Raw genomic sequence first — 17,805 nt, 5'->3', positions numbered from 1 at the left:
TTTTGTTGGGCTTAGTTAGAGGAATAGGGAGAAGTGCATCTACTCTATCTTCCCAGAAGCAGAAGTCCTGTATTGTTTTCTTAGCATCCAAAAAGTTCAGACATAATGTTCATGGTTTCTGCTACTAATACCCTGGTTGAAGTGCTAGTTATTTGTTTGGGTCCTTGATATAATGGATCCCTCTTGAGGTAGAAATGTAACTTAGCTCTTGCTTTTACTGGGGATGCTGTGCAAGAATAATGTGTCCCCCTCAGCACCTTCAGGGGAAGCCTGGCATGTGACACAAAGGTTTTTTTCTTTTTCTCTTCTCCAGAAGGTACTGGAATCCAGAAACTAGACCAGAGGGGTTACATGGCAAAAACACAATAAATACCTAATGAATGAATCCACAAATGAACAAAGGTATGGTTGAATAACATGGTAGATATATGTAGTGCTGGTGTAGATAGTGCTATTCTGACCAAAAATTAAAAAGCACTAGTGTCTTGTCACTTTATGGTTAGGGAAACTTGTCGGGATATGCTATGGGTCTAGGTAAGGGAAACAGGCTCTTTATATACAATGGACATGAAGTATTAATTAACACAACTCTTCTGGACAGCAATTTAGCAATATTTACCAAGACTTTAAATTGTTCAAATCTCAGTAATTCAATTTCCTCAAGAAAAAACAGTGAAGATAGAAAAGGCTTTATGCACAAAGATAGACATCACAGTGTAATTTTCCACACCACAAATTAGAACATTCTAAATTGTTATCTAGTTCCTCAATAGACAAATGGATTGACATCTATGGTATATCCATTCAATGAAAGAACCTGAAGCCATTAAAAATGAATTTTACAAGGACTGTGTCATAAGATACGAACATGCCTTTGATAAAAACATACAAATTGTATAAATACCATGATTACAATTGTGTAAAAAAAAAAAACAAAACAGAAAAAAAGGCTAAAATGAAATATACCATCATCCAGTGGCTCTATTGAATGAGACCATATTTTCATCCCTCTACTATTCTGTATTTTCACATTATCTTTAATGAAAATGTATTATTTTATAATAAAATGCCAGGATTTTATTCCTATAGCACCAACAGGGAAGAGTGAATTGTGGTTGTATACTTAATCAAGCATGGACTGGGAAAATGAAGCTGACACACTTACACATTTTAAAGCACATTATTGTGAAAATCAATTACATTTGACATCCAAACTCCCCTCCCTTGAGTTCCCCCTGCTACAGGCTCGTCCTCACAAAACAGCCTGTGGACTCTCCCGACCGGCTCCCGTCCTCAGTTCAGTTCACTGGTCCCCCTGTATCCTGAACACAGACCAGAGTGTTGCCGACCTTCCTATTGGCCTTCTCTCTTGTTTCTCTACTCTCTCTTGTCTGTCCTTGATGCATTTCCATTCTCTCCTCCTGGCCCAAGTTTCCTCCAAGTGGGACTTGGGTGAGTTACTTCATTTCTGTGGGCAGACCTTCCCCCTTGTTCAGGAAGTAGCTCCGTCGATCTCTGGGCTTCCAGACAAGCACTCACGTTTCTTAGAGAATGCCTGGGATGGGAGGAAGTAACCTCAGTGTAGACGCTTTGGGTCGAGATGTCGAGAGGTGTAAATAGGTTCAAATGTCCCTACTCTGTGCCCCTGCACACCTCAAGATTTTTTTTTCCTAAAATGGTATTAGACTGGACCATGTCTGAAATGTGTTGTTTGCTCTTGGAGGTAAGTGTGAGTGATTCCAGGCAGTCAAGGGTCCGAGCTGGATGATGATGTGCTAAAAAAAGAATAAAGAACACAGCTTCCCCTCGTGCTGGTGGCAGGGGCATGGGCAGGAACAGGCAGAGTGCCTGCAGCCCCCAGGACTGCTCTGCTGAAAGCCTATGACTTCAAACACAGTATTATAACCGTCTCAGTGGAGCCATGAGGCCAGTCCACTGGATGGTGGGGAGCAAGTTTTCATTGAAAGAAGTGAATATTCCACTGCCAACCATCCTAGGGCATGCCATACAGCAGCTACCCACCTTCCTCTTCTGGCATTGGTACCCTGATCCCCCTCACAGAAATGCTTCCTCCTCACTGTCAGTCATTTTATACTAGTAGGCCTCCAGCCTCTCCCAGGGTCTGCAGCATATGACAAAGGCCTGAGCCCACTGGTCCCATACGACCTGGCCTTGGCCTCGGCAATGGGTTCAGAGACGGGCTCAGAATAATAGTACTGGCTGACGTGGATAAAGTGTTTCCTTTGTGCCAGGCTCACCTCTTAGGGCTTTATATATGTTAACTATATGTTAACTCGATTAATCCTCACAACAGCCTCACGAGGTTAAACTATCATCATCTCCGTTGTCAGATGAGGAAACTGAGGCACAGATGCATTAAGTAACAAGCCCAAGTGACACAGCTATTAAGTGGCAAAATCAGGATTCATACTTAGGTTGTCTGACGCCAAAGTTCACGCTCTTAACACTAAGGGCGCTGTCAGGGCATAGGTGTGCTGCGACAGACAGGCTTTCTTCTCTGCTGAAGCCGAGGAGGAGGATGTTCGGAGGGGCTGCTGCCATCTTGCTGCTGCCATCTCACTGCAGCGTGGGCCAGGGAGCGAGTGCAGGCGGAGCTGACGACAGGGAGGAGTGCAGATGCTGGCAGCCGGTGAGCAGGGAGGGAATTGGGTCATGTCTGCAGCCAGTGCAGTAACGTGGCCAATAAATTCTCACATCCCCTGTCTCCTCCACCCATTTTTTTCCCCTTATTCCAGTTTGAGTTGGTTTTTGGTTACTTCCTCCCTGTCATGTTTTCTGTTTTCTCTTTCTAAGAACTCCTATTAATTGGATGTTGGATCTCCCCAGTAAATCCTCTTATTTCCTTCTCTCTTCTCTGCTATCACTCATCCATTTGTCTTTTTGTTCTACTTCCCGGGAGATGTCCTTGACCTTACCTTTTAACCCTTTTAATGAAAAACATCAGGATGGGGGCCTCAGTATCACATTTTTTATTTCTAGATTCTCTCGTTACAACTGTTCCTCTATGGCATCTCAATTTTGCTTCATGGATACAATCAAGTCTCACTTCTCTGAGGACACTGATTATAATTTTTTAAGTTGTCTGCTAGTCTCTGCATTATTTCAGTTTCAGCTGGGGACACACATGTCTTTATTCTGTCATCTTGTAGCTGCCATTTATTTTTAAAATCCACCTCTATTGCTTTCTTAAACCCATACACCTCCAAAAATCTCCCTTGGGAAGCCCCGGTCAGGTGAAAAAGTCTCCATCCCCACAGCCTCACACACTCTCTGGCACCTCACCTTCTCCATTTTCTAGATCTTTCTAAGGAGCAGGGCAAAGGTACTACTGCTGCTGATGGCTTGGTGTTTTCCATGTGCTGACAAAGGGGCTGTGGGAGGTGGTCTGCTCCTTTCCTTCTTCAGGCGGGAGTAACTGAGGCCCAGTGAAATCCCGTCAGGAGGCCAGGTGAGAAAGAAACTCCTTTCGTCTGGTTCCAGATTTCAATGCTTTTGTGTCTTTCACCATTGCCCTTGACCTGACCCTTCGTTTCTCCCCTGAGAGAGAATTCATTCATTCACTCATTTAGCACTTATGCTGAGGAATATAAGAAGCAGAGAAGACCCTTGGATGCCTGCCCCTGACGAGTCATTAATTTCTTCACAGCACCTGCAGCCCCCACTCGCAGTGAGGAAGGGGCCCAGGCTCCTCAGCCAGGCTGAGGAACAGGCGACTGACAGTGTTTAGCCCTACTCTATGCCAGGCACTTACTACATGCTTTATATTGTTTTCTTTTTGTTAATCCTCTTAACCACTCTGCAGGTTAAGTTTTATTACAGCTATTTTTAAGATGAGAAACTAAAGTTCATAGCTAAGGAGTAGCAGGCCTAGGATTTCAACTCTGATCTGAGTCCAAGGCTTGTGCTCATATACAGCCACCTCTTACATTTATATTTATCTCCATTTTAGACATACGGAAACCGAGGTGCAGAGATGTTCCTTATACATTCTAAGAAACCCTTGAGGCGGGCAATGAGAAGGCCAAGGCCTCACGTAGGGGAGGAGACATAATGAGGGTACGCAGGGAAAGGCAAATCATGCTGTGTCCCTCATGTTACAGGCCCCTCTCCCACCAGGGACATTTTCCAGGAGAAAAGGCAGGCTGTCAGGACCATAAAGGTCAGCATAGAATAATTACAAACAGCAGCCAGCTGAGGTGTCCAGTCTTATCCGTTTTTTTTTTTAAACAGTTTTTGATTTATTTTTTTTGTGAGGAAGATCAGCCCTGAGCTAACATCCACGCTAATCCTCCTCTTTTTGCTGAGGAAGACCGGCTCTGAGCTAACATCTATTGCCAATCCTCCTACTTTTTTTTGTTTCCCCAAAGCCCCAGTAGATAGTTGTATGTCATAGTTGCACATCCTTCTAGTTGCTGTATGTGGGATGCCACCTCAGCACAGCCAGAGAAGCGGTGCGTTGGTGCGCACCCGGGATCCAAACCCGGGCCGCCAGTAGCGGAGCGCACACACTTAACCGCTAAGCCATGGGGCCGGTCTCAGTCTTATCTGTTTAATCTGGTGACTCTACCTCCTAAGGATCTGCTTCTCTCCTTTCCCAACTGCCTCACTGACCTCCTTCCCAGCTGCCAACAGTAGGAGATTCCTCCAACTGTGTGCTCCCTCACTAGATCCATCTAGAGAGGAAGCTCTGGATGAAGGGCCAGAGCAAGGGTCTTGGGGGAAAACAAGGCAGTGGTAACTTCCTTCCTTTTTGGCTTCTCAACTGGCAAAACAAGTGGCATTTCCAAAATGCCAGAGGAGACTGTGCTTTTGCTTGGGTCTGAGATGCTTTCAATAATGCTATTTAATTATATTTTCTGGCAAAGAAAAAACAGTCACCAGACTCAAGGAGAAAACATTGTATTTTCCTAAGCTAGAGAGTGCCATCATAATCTGACCTTGGCCAGAGAAGAAAGGACCAAAAACTGATTTCATTCAGAAGAAAAAATGCCTAAAAGGAGAAAGTAACTTTGAACACTAGAAATCTACTCCTACAGAAAGGATCAGAGTACAGCCAGGGAGGGGCCACAGAACCTGCAATGGAGTAGGCGCATGTAAACATCTGTATTAAATACACAGAGCCTTCATGCGGTAGGAGAAGCAGCCTATGTGGACAAAATCAACTGCTCCTTATTTTGTTTCATTAATTTTATTGGTCATATATCCAGAATTCATTATATAAATCTTTCAAAATAACTAGATATTACAAGAATAGTTTACAATTCAGCTCTGATTGCACAAATACTTGACACAGGAAACCATTTTTACAAATACATATGTTTTCTTATAAGAATACTTTAATAAAGAAAATAAGTCTCTATACATCTTACAGCAAATTTTATGCGGTTTTCCCATTCAACCATCATTTCAGGCTTTCTATCACAGCATGTCCATCACATCCAATAACCCAAATTACACTCTGCTGCTGCTTCTCAATTTCAACTTCTATTGAGATTCACACTGTTACGAGTTTTTAGGCTTCTTTTTCTAATCTTTCCTGATCTGAAAGAACTCATGTACTCAGGCTAGAAGAGGTAATTTAAACAACATTCCTTCTAAATATAACTTGTATCAGGTTAGTTACTGCGCTGGGTGAATGATCTTTTCACCAGCTAGAACAGCTAGTAGTTTTACCCTGCTGTATCAAGCAGAGGGATAAAGTCCCTACGTTCCTAATAGTTTCTAAACTGCAAAAACGGAACTCTAGAAACAAGAGTTAAATACAAATATTAAGAAAGCTAAAACATTTGCTATTGATTAGAGTAGAGAACACTTTTAAATTCAAGGTCTCTCCTAGGTTGAAGAAGACATAAAAGAAATAAAGTATAAGGATGTGGCAGTAGTTCTATAAAATATTGAAAAACTGAAAAAAGGTTAATCACTTAGGTCAGTGGTGTATCATTTTCAAAGTGCCAGAAGATACAGAATCTTAGACCCCGTGGCTAGCTGAACTCAATATTTGACATTCTTCTTATGATGTGGCTTTGAAATAGCCTAATAAATACTCACTTGCCCAAAGCAAGTAATCACTTAGGCCAGAGGAACTTTACAGAATACTGACCACATTAACCTGAAGAGACAGGACCCACTAGGGGAAACATTTGGCATTCATTCCATTTCTTCACTGTTACTGAAAAGTGCGTCCACTTGGCAAAGCTCATCTTACTTTTCAGGTAGCATGAATTAAAACCAAGAGCCTAGCAGTATTCTACAGTCAAGTTCCTGAGTACTCAGCTCTAATTATCCAATATTCTTAAAAAGATTCTTTACATCAAGACCTGGTCCAATAAGAGATTTAACAGTACTTAGGGACTACAATATGTCCCATTTCTCTTCTCTTTTATTTCTCTGGATTTCTCTTTCCTACCCCAGTGTAACAAATCGGTACAGGTTTTTACAAAAATACTGCAGCAGTAGTTGGAAACGAGTCATTTTGCATTACCAAAAGTGTTCAATCACATTATAACGGGTCACATTGTATATAACTAGGAGACGGCCACGTAACGTCTACTGCAGTGATTTTGCAAATTCAGCATAGTCGATATATCCATCATTGTTCTTGTCATCATCTCTCAAAACACCATCTATTAAGTTAATCAGTTCATCTTCGCTCATTAGTGGCGCCTGTTCACTCCCTTCCTACAAAATATAAATTAGACAATAATGAGTTGCACATTTTACTGGAAGTGCTTAGCTAATTTCCAAAATGTCCACGCTCATATGTGTCCAAAAACTCCTTCAACGTAGTACATGGCTACCTCTAGGAATCCACAAACCATATATCAGATATAGAGTCAATTCATAATAACCCAATTTAGAAATTATATTTTCCAGTTAAAAGAAAGATGCAATCAAAGTAGGTCCTTGCTTATTTGTTTTAAAAATGACTTTTCATTCTTTTCTAATTATAAGAGTAATACATGTTCATTGTAGAAAGCGAGGTCTGGCTTACCCAGAATTCTGAGTTTCATAAATTCCATGACCCACAAACCCAGCCCAGAGAAAAGCTCACAGGCCAGGCTTGCCCGAGGGTCAGCTTTGGGCACAACTTGTCCTGATAAGGTAGAAACATTCCGTACTGGACAACACCTCAGGGTCAGAACAAGACGAAGAAGGCACTGCCGACCAGTAGAACCTGCTAGGATCTTGGAGGTGAAGGTATTTCCTGCTCCAGAAGCAGGTGTAGCGGGGCTCACTGTGCTGGGTGCTAAGCTACTGCTGGTCACGTCCTTGTTGACTCTTCCTGTGCCACCTCTCCCACGTCCACCCTTTCCTCTCCTAGCGCCACCACTATCCTCACCTGCCAGGACTGCTGAATCCCAATTCCTCTCCTGACACCAGTCTCTCCTCACGTCCATCGGACTGCCTCCCACAGCAAAGGATCTTCCCAAAACACTGTGCTAAGTCATGCCATGCTTCTGCGCACAGCTGTTAGTGCTCCCCACTGCCTTCCAAGCAAACCCAAAGCTGCTCTCCTGGCAGCCAAGGTGAGCACACCCACCTCCCCAACCTTGCCTTTCTCCTCCCTGTAGACTGCAGTGTGGCAGAGCAGGACAGACATTAGATCTGGACACAGAAAATCTCGATTTCAGTTTCCTCACCTCTAAAATGGGGCTAATAACAATGCCTGCCCCTGCCTATTCATAGGCTGTTGCAAAGATCAGATGAGACCTTTAACCTACGTGAAAGTATTCTGTAAAACGCTTTGTACGGAGCACTGTACAATATCACACAAACTCTCAATTACTGCTAAGTCCCTCGATCCCTTGAATCAGGATTCACCATTCTTCCCAAATAAAATAACTTCTCCCCTGCTCTGCATTTTGAACGTGGTCTGTTTTTTAGGCACTGGTTCTCAAACTCTGGTGTGCAGCAGAAATGCCTGGAGCGCTTGTTGAAGCCTGGGGTTTCTGCCTTCCTGTTCTGAGAAGGACCGCTGAACAGGAAAAGAAGCAGAACAGCGGTGTGCAGAAAAAGGAGCAGCAGCAACATCGTGGTACAGGGACAGCACAGGTCATCAAGATCGGGCACTGACTTACCAAAGAGAGACCCTTCTGAGATGCCGCCCACTGAGCTACTGCCTGACCTACCTCCTTATGGACATGAGTGATGGCTGTGGAGAGTTCTAGGCCGTCAAGCAAATTATTGCCATCATAATCATGCATTTTGAAATAATGGAGCTGCAGTTCTTGTGGGGACATCTCTGCCTCTGGTTTGTTGATGACACCTTCTAGATGCTCCATGATGTGCCTGAAAACCAACAGTTAGACTCAGACCACTGGGCAGCAACACCGGGATCATGCCAAAATCTTAAGGACTGAAAAGTTCAAGATCTTAAAATTCACCCATCTCAGAAAAACAAACAGAAACAGTGGCAGACCACACTCAAGGCTGACAGATACAGGCAAGGCCATGAAAAGCGCAGGGAAAAAGTCAAACAGTTCATCTGTTATGCTGGCAAGATTATGGGTGTTTTTTCCTCCTTATTATTTCAATGTTGTTATAACATTTGGGGGCTATCAATTTAAAAAAACAATTTTAAAAAGCAATTTAAGGATAACAAATAATAATGTGTGAAGTTAACTGGCGCGGGACAAAAGTTGCAACAAATGATTCAATGTTCGAATGTTCCAATAAAAAAAGAAAAAAGTCCTGTCAGAGTAAAGAAATCTTACCCCTATCCCAGATTCTGCTACTACTACTGTGTGTGTGTGTGTGTGTGTGTGTATGTGTGGGGCGGTGTGAGTGACTGAGTATGAGTGTATGAGTGTGTGAGTGCGTGCGTATGTGTGTATCTGTCTGTCTACGGTGAAAGAGCGAGATGGAATGAATTCAGGCAAGTCATTTATCCCCTCTAGGCCTCAAAATCCCTCACCTGTGATAGATGATGAAAAAAGAATACCTGAGTTACAAGTGGCAATAACGAATAAATATCATCCTTGAAAAACGTCCAGCATGGACCACAGCCCTGGCTGAATACGTACTCTTGGTCGTGCACTGTGTGCTTATCCAGGCCCACGCTGCCGTGATGGGAAGGGCTGGCCCTGGGCTCCTCAGCCCGGGCACCTGGGGCACAAAAGGCCCAGATCAGGCCGCACAGGAAGGGGGTTCTGAACAGCCGCAGAGATCTCATGGTCACCGGTACCTGGCAGGCGGGGAACACAGAAGATGAAGGTGAGAACACCAGAGCTAAGGTTCTTTCAAGACTTGACACAGTGCACTCCTGGGAAACCCAGTGAAGAAGCAAGGTTGGGGAAGAGAACACATCAAACTGGGCACAAGGCCAGCTCTGCCACTAGACTGTGGGATGACCTTGGGCACTCCAGGTCCCCATCAGTCAAGTGGGTGGGTCCACGACATTTCCTGAAGCACCTTCAGAATGCCAAGCAACTCAATGAGAGCTTAAAGGGACCTGAAGATTATTCCTGCCCACAAGAAGCTTACAGTCTGATGAGAGAAATACTTCCTACTGAAAGCACTAATAAAGACAGAAAGTGAGATGTACTAAAGAAAGATAAAACCCTCTGAGAGCTCAAAGAAAGAAATGCCCTCTGGGTGAGGGAAAATTAGAGAAGGCTGAGGAACATGGGGACACTTCCACTGGGCCTGGACGCATGAGCATGCTGTGGATGTGCAGGGACTGAGAGACTAAGGGAATGGTTCGAGCAGAGTGACAAGTGGGAAAGAAACTCCAAGTACTTTAGTCGGGCTGCGGCCTACAGGGTATGAAGTAGGCAGAACAGTGGACAACAGGTTGCAAAGGTTGACCAGGCCGTATTCAGTGTGGCTTTGCACACTAAGCCAAGTGGGTGGAAGTTTCCTGAAGATAAATGGGGAGCCACTGAGGATTCATGAATGGGAGATGAGATCAGAGATTGGTTTCAGAATGGCTAATCTGGCAGCACAGCAGGGAAGGTATTTATTGGTACAAAACCAGAGACAGGAATGTGGTAGTTGAGGGAAGGGATGAGGTGGCCAGATTGAGGCCTACAGCAGTGGACACAGAAAAGATATTACTCCCTACCTCGTCCATCTCCCAGGATGGGAGATGGCTGTGACAGAGGCAAGTAACTTAAAGACTGTGAAAGAGCATCGGAAAGGAGAGTTACGTAGACATTAGGATTCCATCAAGTCCTCCCAGGGTTTGGCTAGAGCTGGAACTGTGGTCAACAACAAGAAGACAGTCAGCTACACAGCAAGCTCCCTGAGGGCAGGGGATGCTTTGCTCCCATCAGGATTCCCCACCAAGGCTCAGGCAGGCCTTCACTGTTTGTTAAACTGAAAGTCCTGGTCCTTCCAGGGGTTCATAGACTGACTTCAAAAAGGAAGGTGAAGGACAGCCAGGAGACCTCCAAACAAACACAAAGAAAAGACCTGACTTACACATTCACTCCCAAAAGGCAGTGCAGACTCTGCTGGATAACAGGGGCCACAGGTTTCTAAGGGCCCAACTGTAGCCATAGCCCCAGATCTATAGCGGTAAAGACAAGGCTTAGGTATTGGTCAGACCCTAGCACATGCTACACACAGAGCTCAGCTCTTAAGCTGCCGCTATCTCCACTCCCTGTGCTGGGGCTGGGAAGCAGCGGTGTTGCAGCCCCTCTCACCCATGCTAAAAGACTCTGTAGGGTGGGACTCTGGGAGAATGTCATCCCCACAACGCTTAGGAAAATTCCCCAAATCCATTTTGCCTATCAGCAGTATCACCTCCCATGGCCCTCTCCCTAAGGGGACAACAGTCACTGGGATGTATAACTTCCAGAGTGCTAAAAAGTAGCATCTAGTCTTACTACTGAAAAGAGACATTATAGGGGCTGGCCCGGTGGCATAACGGTTAAGTTCACATGCTCCACTTCGGCGGCCAGGGGTTCACAGGTTCGGATCCTGGGCGGGCACCACCGCACCGCTTGTCAAGCCATGCTGTGGCCAAGATGTTAGCTCGATCTTCCTCGCAAAAAAATTAAAAAGAAAGAAAGAAAAGGGACATTATAATGCAATCGGTTGGGCCAGCCCCATGGCTTAGCAGTTAAGTGTGTGCGCTCCGCTGCTGGCGGCCCGGGGTTCGGATCCCGGGCGTGCACCGACGCACCACTTCTCTGGCCATGCTGAGGCCGCATCCCACATACAGCAACTAGAAGGATGTGCAGCTATAACATACAACTATCTACTGGGGCTTTGGGGGGAAAAATAAATAAATAAATAAAATTATTTTAAAAAAATAATGCAATCAGTCATACTTAGTAATAGGAAAAGACGTTCAATATATAGTAAACAAAAAAGAGGAGGCTGCAAAAGTCTGTAAAGAATAATTCATTTTTATAAAAAAACAATGTATGCATATTTTACACATAGAACAATGACTAAAAACTGTTAACAAAGATTATTTTCTGAATTATGAGGACGGGTTTTGATTTTTCTTCTTTTTACTTTTCTATTGCTTCTAAAATTTCTACTACAAACATGGTTTTTCTTTACAGACATGTATTTAATGTAATTATTCCATAATTTTGTTCCAATACCATATGGATAGCATAAAAAGGGGGCTTACATTTAATTCTCACCTCTAGAAAAGAATTCAGGCACAGAAATTACATTTCCAATTTTACCAAATAAAAGTGTCCAGACCCTGACAAGCCCACTACCACTGTACCTAGTACTAGAAAACAAGGTTTCAAGTTCCTCTCAACAGTGACTGCCTAGGCCAGAGCAGAGCAGCTTCTTCTGATCACACATCTTAGAATTCTGGGACAGGAGGGACCAGAGAGAGAAGCCAGCTCCTTCCCCAGCAAGCCTTCTTCAATTCCAAGTCTGTCTTCAGCGTCCTTCCCATATGCTCCTGAGAGCTTCCCTTCAGAAAGGTCCTGTCTATCACTGCCCACTGTCGACAGCTGTGAACTGACCTGAACACTGCCTGGTTACCTGTAAGTGGCCCCTGCTGGACTGAGCTCCGTAAGGGCAGGGACTGAATCCACATTCTCAGCCTCAGGCACAGTACCTGGCACAGCGGCTGGTGGTTCTCAGCCTGCGTGCCATGGTCCTTGGGGGATTCCCACCTTCCGAGATATGCTGCCAAGTTTTGATGTCAACCTAACTGAGCATAAAACTTTCTTTTTTTTTTTTGCTGATATCTATCAGATAGTTGAGTGATCACTGAACCCACGGCACCATTCCATAATTACGTGGTTGGATATTTAGTATATCAGATTGGGGTGTGTGTGTGTCAGGGGGGTGCGGGTTCTATTCAAATAACACCAAAAAGCAACCAAGTGATTGGCAATACAGTAACTATGGGTCCAAATTATTGCTTCTTCAAGGAAGGCAGAATAAAGGCCAAGAACCATTGATTTTGAACGTGTCCCATTTTGGTTTGTTGTTGCAGATTTCTAACTATTAGAACACAATGAAAGCCAAATCCACAAACAGAGAAGAGAAACTCTCCCTCCAAGCGCTGCAATGAGAACAGGGAAATCTGACTGCCACTTGACAAATTCAACCGTCACATTCAAAAAGAAACATAAGCAACTTCCCTTCGGCCAAACAACAAGTTGCATCACCCACACTCCAAGCCCTTAGCTCAAGGCCATGAGCAAACAGCCTGGCAGATAAGCCCAGGAGTTGCAAGCTCACTGGCCTTCTCTGAGAGATTGTAAAGGCCAGGCTAGAGAAAAATTCCAAGGAGGAGAGATTTCTGACAGAGTTCAGAACACAACCCAGGCTTTGAGATGTCCTTCACAAGGCAAAGCCTCAGTCCTGGGAGGGAAGCACAGGACCGCGGTCAGTAGCAGGGCTCCCACAGGGCCTTGACCATAATAGGGCTCCTCACTGCTCCAGCAGCCTCTTCCAGTCCCAGAGCCTTTGGTCCCACTGGTTCCATTTGTCTGTCCTCCCTCTTCCTTCCAGGCCCAGTTCAAATGCCATCTGGAGATTCTTCCAGCCAAGACCAATTGCTCCCTCCTCTGACCTCAGTCTGCAGCCTCTCACACTCACTTGGCCATAACATATGGTCACATACCGTTCTCCTTTCCTGTTTTTCTCTTTCCCTCCCTCTGTGAGGGCCAGGACCCTGTCTCCTCTGTCTCTCCTTTACCCCACTGAATTTATCACAAAGTGCTGAGCTGACCTGAGGACAGCATGCCTTCACGTTGACTCAGGGCAGTAGGTCTTGGCACCTAGGTGGGTTGCTCCTTATCACAGAGGATCTGGCCTAAACTGGAAAAATAACTTCCCTTTGGAACTCTCCCACCAGTGGTTTGGCCTGGCCCACCCTTCCCTCCCATTGTGTCGTTAGTTAGCCCTATCAGCACATGCAAGTTTGGAGCCAGCCTTCCTTCCATAAAGACCACAGCGACTTAGCAGCTTTTCCTTTATGCCAGGGGCCCTCAGTTAAGAATTCAAACTCAGGGCCAGCCCCATGGCTTGGCAGTTAAGTGCGTGCACTCCGCGACTGGCAGCCCGGGTTCGGATCTTGGGCGCACCGACGCACCGCTTCTCCGGCCGTGCTGAGGCTGCATCCCACATACAGCAACTAGAAGGATGTGCAACTAGGAGATACAACTATCTACTGGGGCTTTGGGGGAAAAAGGAGAGGGACTGGCAATAGATATTAGCTCAGAGCTGGTCTTCCTCAGCAAAAAGAGGAGGATTGGCATGGATGTTAGCTCAGGGCTGATCTTCCTCACAAAAAAAAAAAAAAAAAGAATTCAAACTCAAAGCAGCCACACTCACCAACATCCAGACATCCTGTACCCAGAGTCGGTGCCAAAGAAAAACTCTGACCAGTACTGCCCCATTTACCACTGCCATGGTTCTGCACTGAAGGCAAGAAAAGAACCAGGTTCCTACACCAAAGAAACAGCTACAAAGATTGGGGGTTGAGAACTGGTTCTGAAAAGCAGACATTTAATAACTTGATCTACTTGTTCACTTAGGGAGCCCAAGGAGCTGCCATGTGTCATTTATACGTATAACTAACACACTCTTTCCTAGCAGCCTGGTGCTGCACAAGATACTGAGGACAGGACTGTGAGACAGACAGGCTCCTCTCACACTGATTACAGCCTGGTAAAAAAGAGAGACCAGTAAAAAGACACCCATGGGGTACCGCAGAAGCCCCAAACCACACCGGGAGTAATACATGAAGGAGGAGAAAGATTTTTTTCAAGTAAAGGATAGTACCTCAGGCAGAGGGAACATATAACAAACAAGTAATGTAACAAACACACAACATCTAACCCTAGAAGAAACTTGGTCCAATTCAGAAACTAAAAAAAATTCAACATGGTTGAAGACATAGTATAGGAGAGACGGATGAGTTACAGTCAAAAGAGGATAAGTCATACAGGACCTTGTCAGCCCTGTTCAAGAACTTGGAAGAACAACAAGAATCCACTGACAGGCAGAAAGGGAATGGGGGAGGGGTCTGGTGGCATGACCAGATTTGTGTTTTAAGACCATCACTCTGGCTTTCCAGTACATAACAAACTACAGAAGATCAAGAAGGATGCAGAGGACCAGTCAGGAGGCTACTGAGGTAGATTGTTCAGGGGAGAGATGACGGTGGCCAGAACTCGCTGGAGCAGAGGAACTGGGAGCGGAGAAGTGGATGCACCCGAGAGAGATTTGTGATGGATTCGACGTGGGTGGGCAAAGGAGAGCAGGAGGTGAGAATGACGTCCAGGTTTCTGGCTTGGGCACTGGATGGATGGCGGTGCCACGCCCAGACAGGGAATAAGATAGGGAATACAAGAGAAAGTCAGCTTCCCCCGCCTTCCCACTCCCCCAGCACAGCCCGGCCAAGCTCGTCGGGCCGACAGGACCTGTTTGTTGTCTTCCCTAGAGGGTACCAGGGGCAGACGGAGAGTAACGCCCCAGGACCGCAGGCAGGTCCCCGGCAGGTCCTCCAAGAGGGCGGAGATGGGCCCCCGCCGGGACCATCTGGCTTCAAAGCCCCCGGCGGCTTTTGCCCCGGGAGAGAGGGAGACAGGCTCTGCTCCAGGCTGGCTAAGCTTCCCGAGGCTGCCTGGGGCCGAGACTCCCACTCAGGCCGCTCCTGCCTCCCAACCTGAGCCCGAGGCCCCGAGAGCCCCCCAGGGCGCCGGGATCCCGCCCCGCTGCGGACCCCTTAGTGCTGCCCCACGGACCTCCTCCCCCAGGGTCGGGTCACGAACCTCAGAGGACGCAGCCCCGGCCTCAGCTGCTCCCGGGTTCACTCACCCTCGCTGCCCTCAGCTGCCAAACAGCTTTCTCTAGACAGACCTCCAGCGAAGGCCTCCAGCGTGAGCCTCGCCAGCCCCCGTCCTCAGATAGCTTTTCCTAGGCCCCGCCCCCCGTGCGCACGCGCATTCCCTTCTGCCCGCCCATTGGCGCCGCGTGTCCCCGCCCCTGCCCGCCGCCCGGCACCGTGGACAGCTCGGGTGATTCCACGTGTAACGGGCTCGTGCCCAGCAGGGGCCGGGCAGACGCAGTTCTTCTGCTTGCCTTCCCGAGGGCGACAGTCGGCTGGAGCCCGGGTTGGGCCGCCTGACCCCCCCCGCGGGGGGGGGGAGCAGGTTGCTAGGCAACCCGGGAATTTCCCCAGGAACGTAGTCCGGCGTAGGACGTAGGATGGCCAAATCGGATGGGGAGGACGCCAAACCTGGCTTCCAGCTGCGCCTCCACCTCCACTTTTATAGGTGCCTCGGTTCCTCCGACTGCAGGTTGGGAAGAAAGATAATAGGAATCCTAACTCCTCTCTTGGTGATACGGCTAGAAGACGCAGGACCTGGCGTTAGGTCCTGCGTTTCCAAGATTGGCCTACTTCCAGCTTATGCTTTCTCCATTCCACCAGCCATGTCATCTGCAATACCTATTCACTCGCATACGAGTCACCTTAAGACTTTATGGGCGGCCCACTTCAAATACCACCTTACCTGTGCAGTTGGTGAAGTCAGCTACTATCTGAATTGAAGACAAAGCACTTGTTAAAAGCCAGACCCATAAGCAAATAAAGGAAACGAATAGATAAGCCCCGCATAATCCTGCCCTTCTACCTTTCTTCCTATACAAGACTGTTATTCAGTGAATATCTATTGACCAGATGAAATAAATGAATGTGGGACTGTCATTTTTTAAATCCCTTCTCCCATTTGTGTCCATAAAGCTACATAATCATTTTTCTTGTGAGCCTGGATCCAGAAAGGGAGAGGCACGGAAAGAAAGTGATTAAGTAGATGAACTTAGAACCCTCCCTGCAGTTGGCTTTAGCAAATCAGTGCCTTGAAAGCTGGCCAAGGCATCTGCCATTGACAGTGACTCATTCCTTCTCCCACCTTCCTCTGAGTTTGAAATCTGTCAACCCTATCCCAGGATCCCAAAGTCCCTAAGTAACCCTATTAATTCAGAACCCCTTCTCCTTTCCTTACTCTGAAGTTTGAGTTAGTTTGATCTAGTTCATTCTCCAGCCTTGCATCTGCCATCCATCCATTCTTCCATTTGCTCATTTATTCATTAATTCAGTAACGTTTCTTGAGTACCTCCTATGTACTAGGCACTATGCTAGGAGTTACTAAATATACAAATACAAATAAGACATGATCTCTTCCTTCAAGAAGCTAAGTGTCTGATAGATGGATAAAGTATTCTCATTCTATTTAACCAATCCACTTTTTCTATGGATCTTGTCCTCTGTCATCTCTCTCTTGAGCCACCAATTGCTCCCTCTCTAATAGACCATTCTCATCATCATATGTTTGCTTTCTGGTTTCTTCCCCGCAAAGCTACTGAAACTGCAATCTCCATGCAAATCCAGTGGTACCTTCTCATTCTGTTTTTACTTGCCCTCTCCGTACTGTTCATCATAGTCAACCACTCCCGCTTTGAAACACTTTCTTCTCTTGTTTTCGGACGCCATGCACTCTTGATCCTCCTACCTCATTGGCTATTCTTTCTTGGGTTCTTTTCACTGACTTCACATCTTCTGCTCAACGTATAAAAATCAAAGTGCCCAGTTTGTCGTGAGTCCCCTTCTCTTCTCTACCTACCCACTCTTCTATGATTTCATCTGGTCCTATGGTTTTAGGTACCATGTATAAGCAGATGACTCCAAAATTTATGTCTCTAGCAATGACCTCTGCCTGTAAGTTCTAACTCCTCTAAATATCTGCCTACTTGACATGTGCACCTGAATGTCTAACTAGTATCTCAAACTTAACTTGGCCACCCAAAATACTAATTTTCACCCACAAACATATACCTCTCTGTTTTTTCCATTTTAGTGAATGTCACTGCCATCCATTTAGTCATTCAAGCAAAATTCTAGGAGCTATTATTTCCCCTCCAGCTTTGTTGAGGTAAAATTGACATCCAAGAAACCATCATCTGCTACCTGGACTACCGTGAGAGCTTCCTAACTGACCTACCTGCTTCCATTCTTGCCCTGTTCTAGTGCATGAGTAAGACAGTACATTTGTTTAAGTCATTTATAGGTAAGTGTTCTAAAATTTGTAGCTGAACCCATTCCCTAACAGGCAAATATTTGGTACCAGAAGTAGGACACTAAAATGTGGAATTGGCTAACTGAAGCTTAAGGTAGCCAGTGGTGAAGACTCTCTGTTCTAAATTGGAAAGTTGGTGACCAACTTGTTAAGCAGTAGTGAAACTGCTGAACTGCCATCACTTGCTAGGCCTTGGATACAAACCATGTGCTAACCAAAGCTGTATTGTAGGAGAAATCTCAAGAATAATATAGAACATTAACGAGTGTTGGAA

At 45.9% G+C, this 17,805-nt stretch overlaps 1 protein-coding gene across 1 annotated transcript in view; it reads right to left on the bottom strand.

The window, feature by feature from the left end:
• Window positions 1–5,175: 5,175 nt before the first annotated feature.
• MCFD2 (multiple coagulation factor deficiency 2, ER cargo receptor complex subunit) overlaps window positions 5,176–17,805 on the bottom strand; it is a 35,677-nt gene continuing 23,047 nt past the window's right edge. Inside the window, exons 2-5 of the mRNA XM_058551907.1 lie at window positions 15,274–15,372; window positions 9,045–9,205; window positions 8,151–8,310; window positions 5,176–6,699 (exon numbers count right to left, since the gene is read on the bottom strand). Coding sequence (XP_058407890.1) covers window positions 6,568–6,699; window positions 8,151–8,310; window positions 9,045–9,205; window positions 15,274–15,372 — 552 coding nt within the window. The 3' untranslated portion in view covers window positions 5,176–6,567. The remainder of the gene's footprint in view (window positions 6,700–8,150; window positions 8,311–9,044; window positions 9,206–15,273; window positions 15,373–17,805) is intronic.

This window comes from Diceros bicornis, chromosome 12 (genome assembly GCF_020826845.1).
Source record: "Diceros bicornis minor isolate mBicDic1 chromosome 12, mDicBic1.mat.cur, whole genome shotgun sequence".
Classification (NCBI taxonomy): Eukaryota; Metazoa; Chordata; class Mammalia; order Perissodactyla; family Rhinocerotidae; genus Diceros; species Diceros bicornis.
Note: the sequence above shows the minus strand (reverse complement) of the source record. Positions and strands in the feature narration are given on the sequence as shown.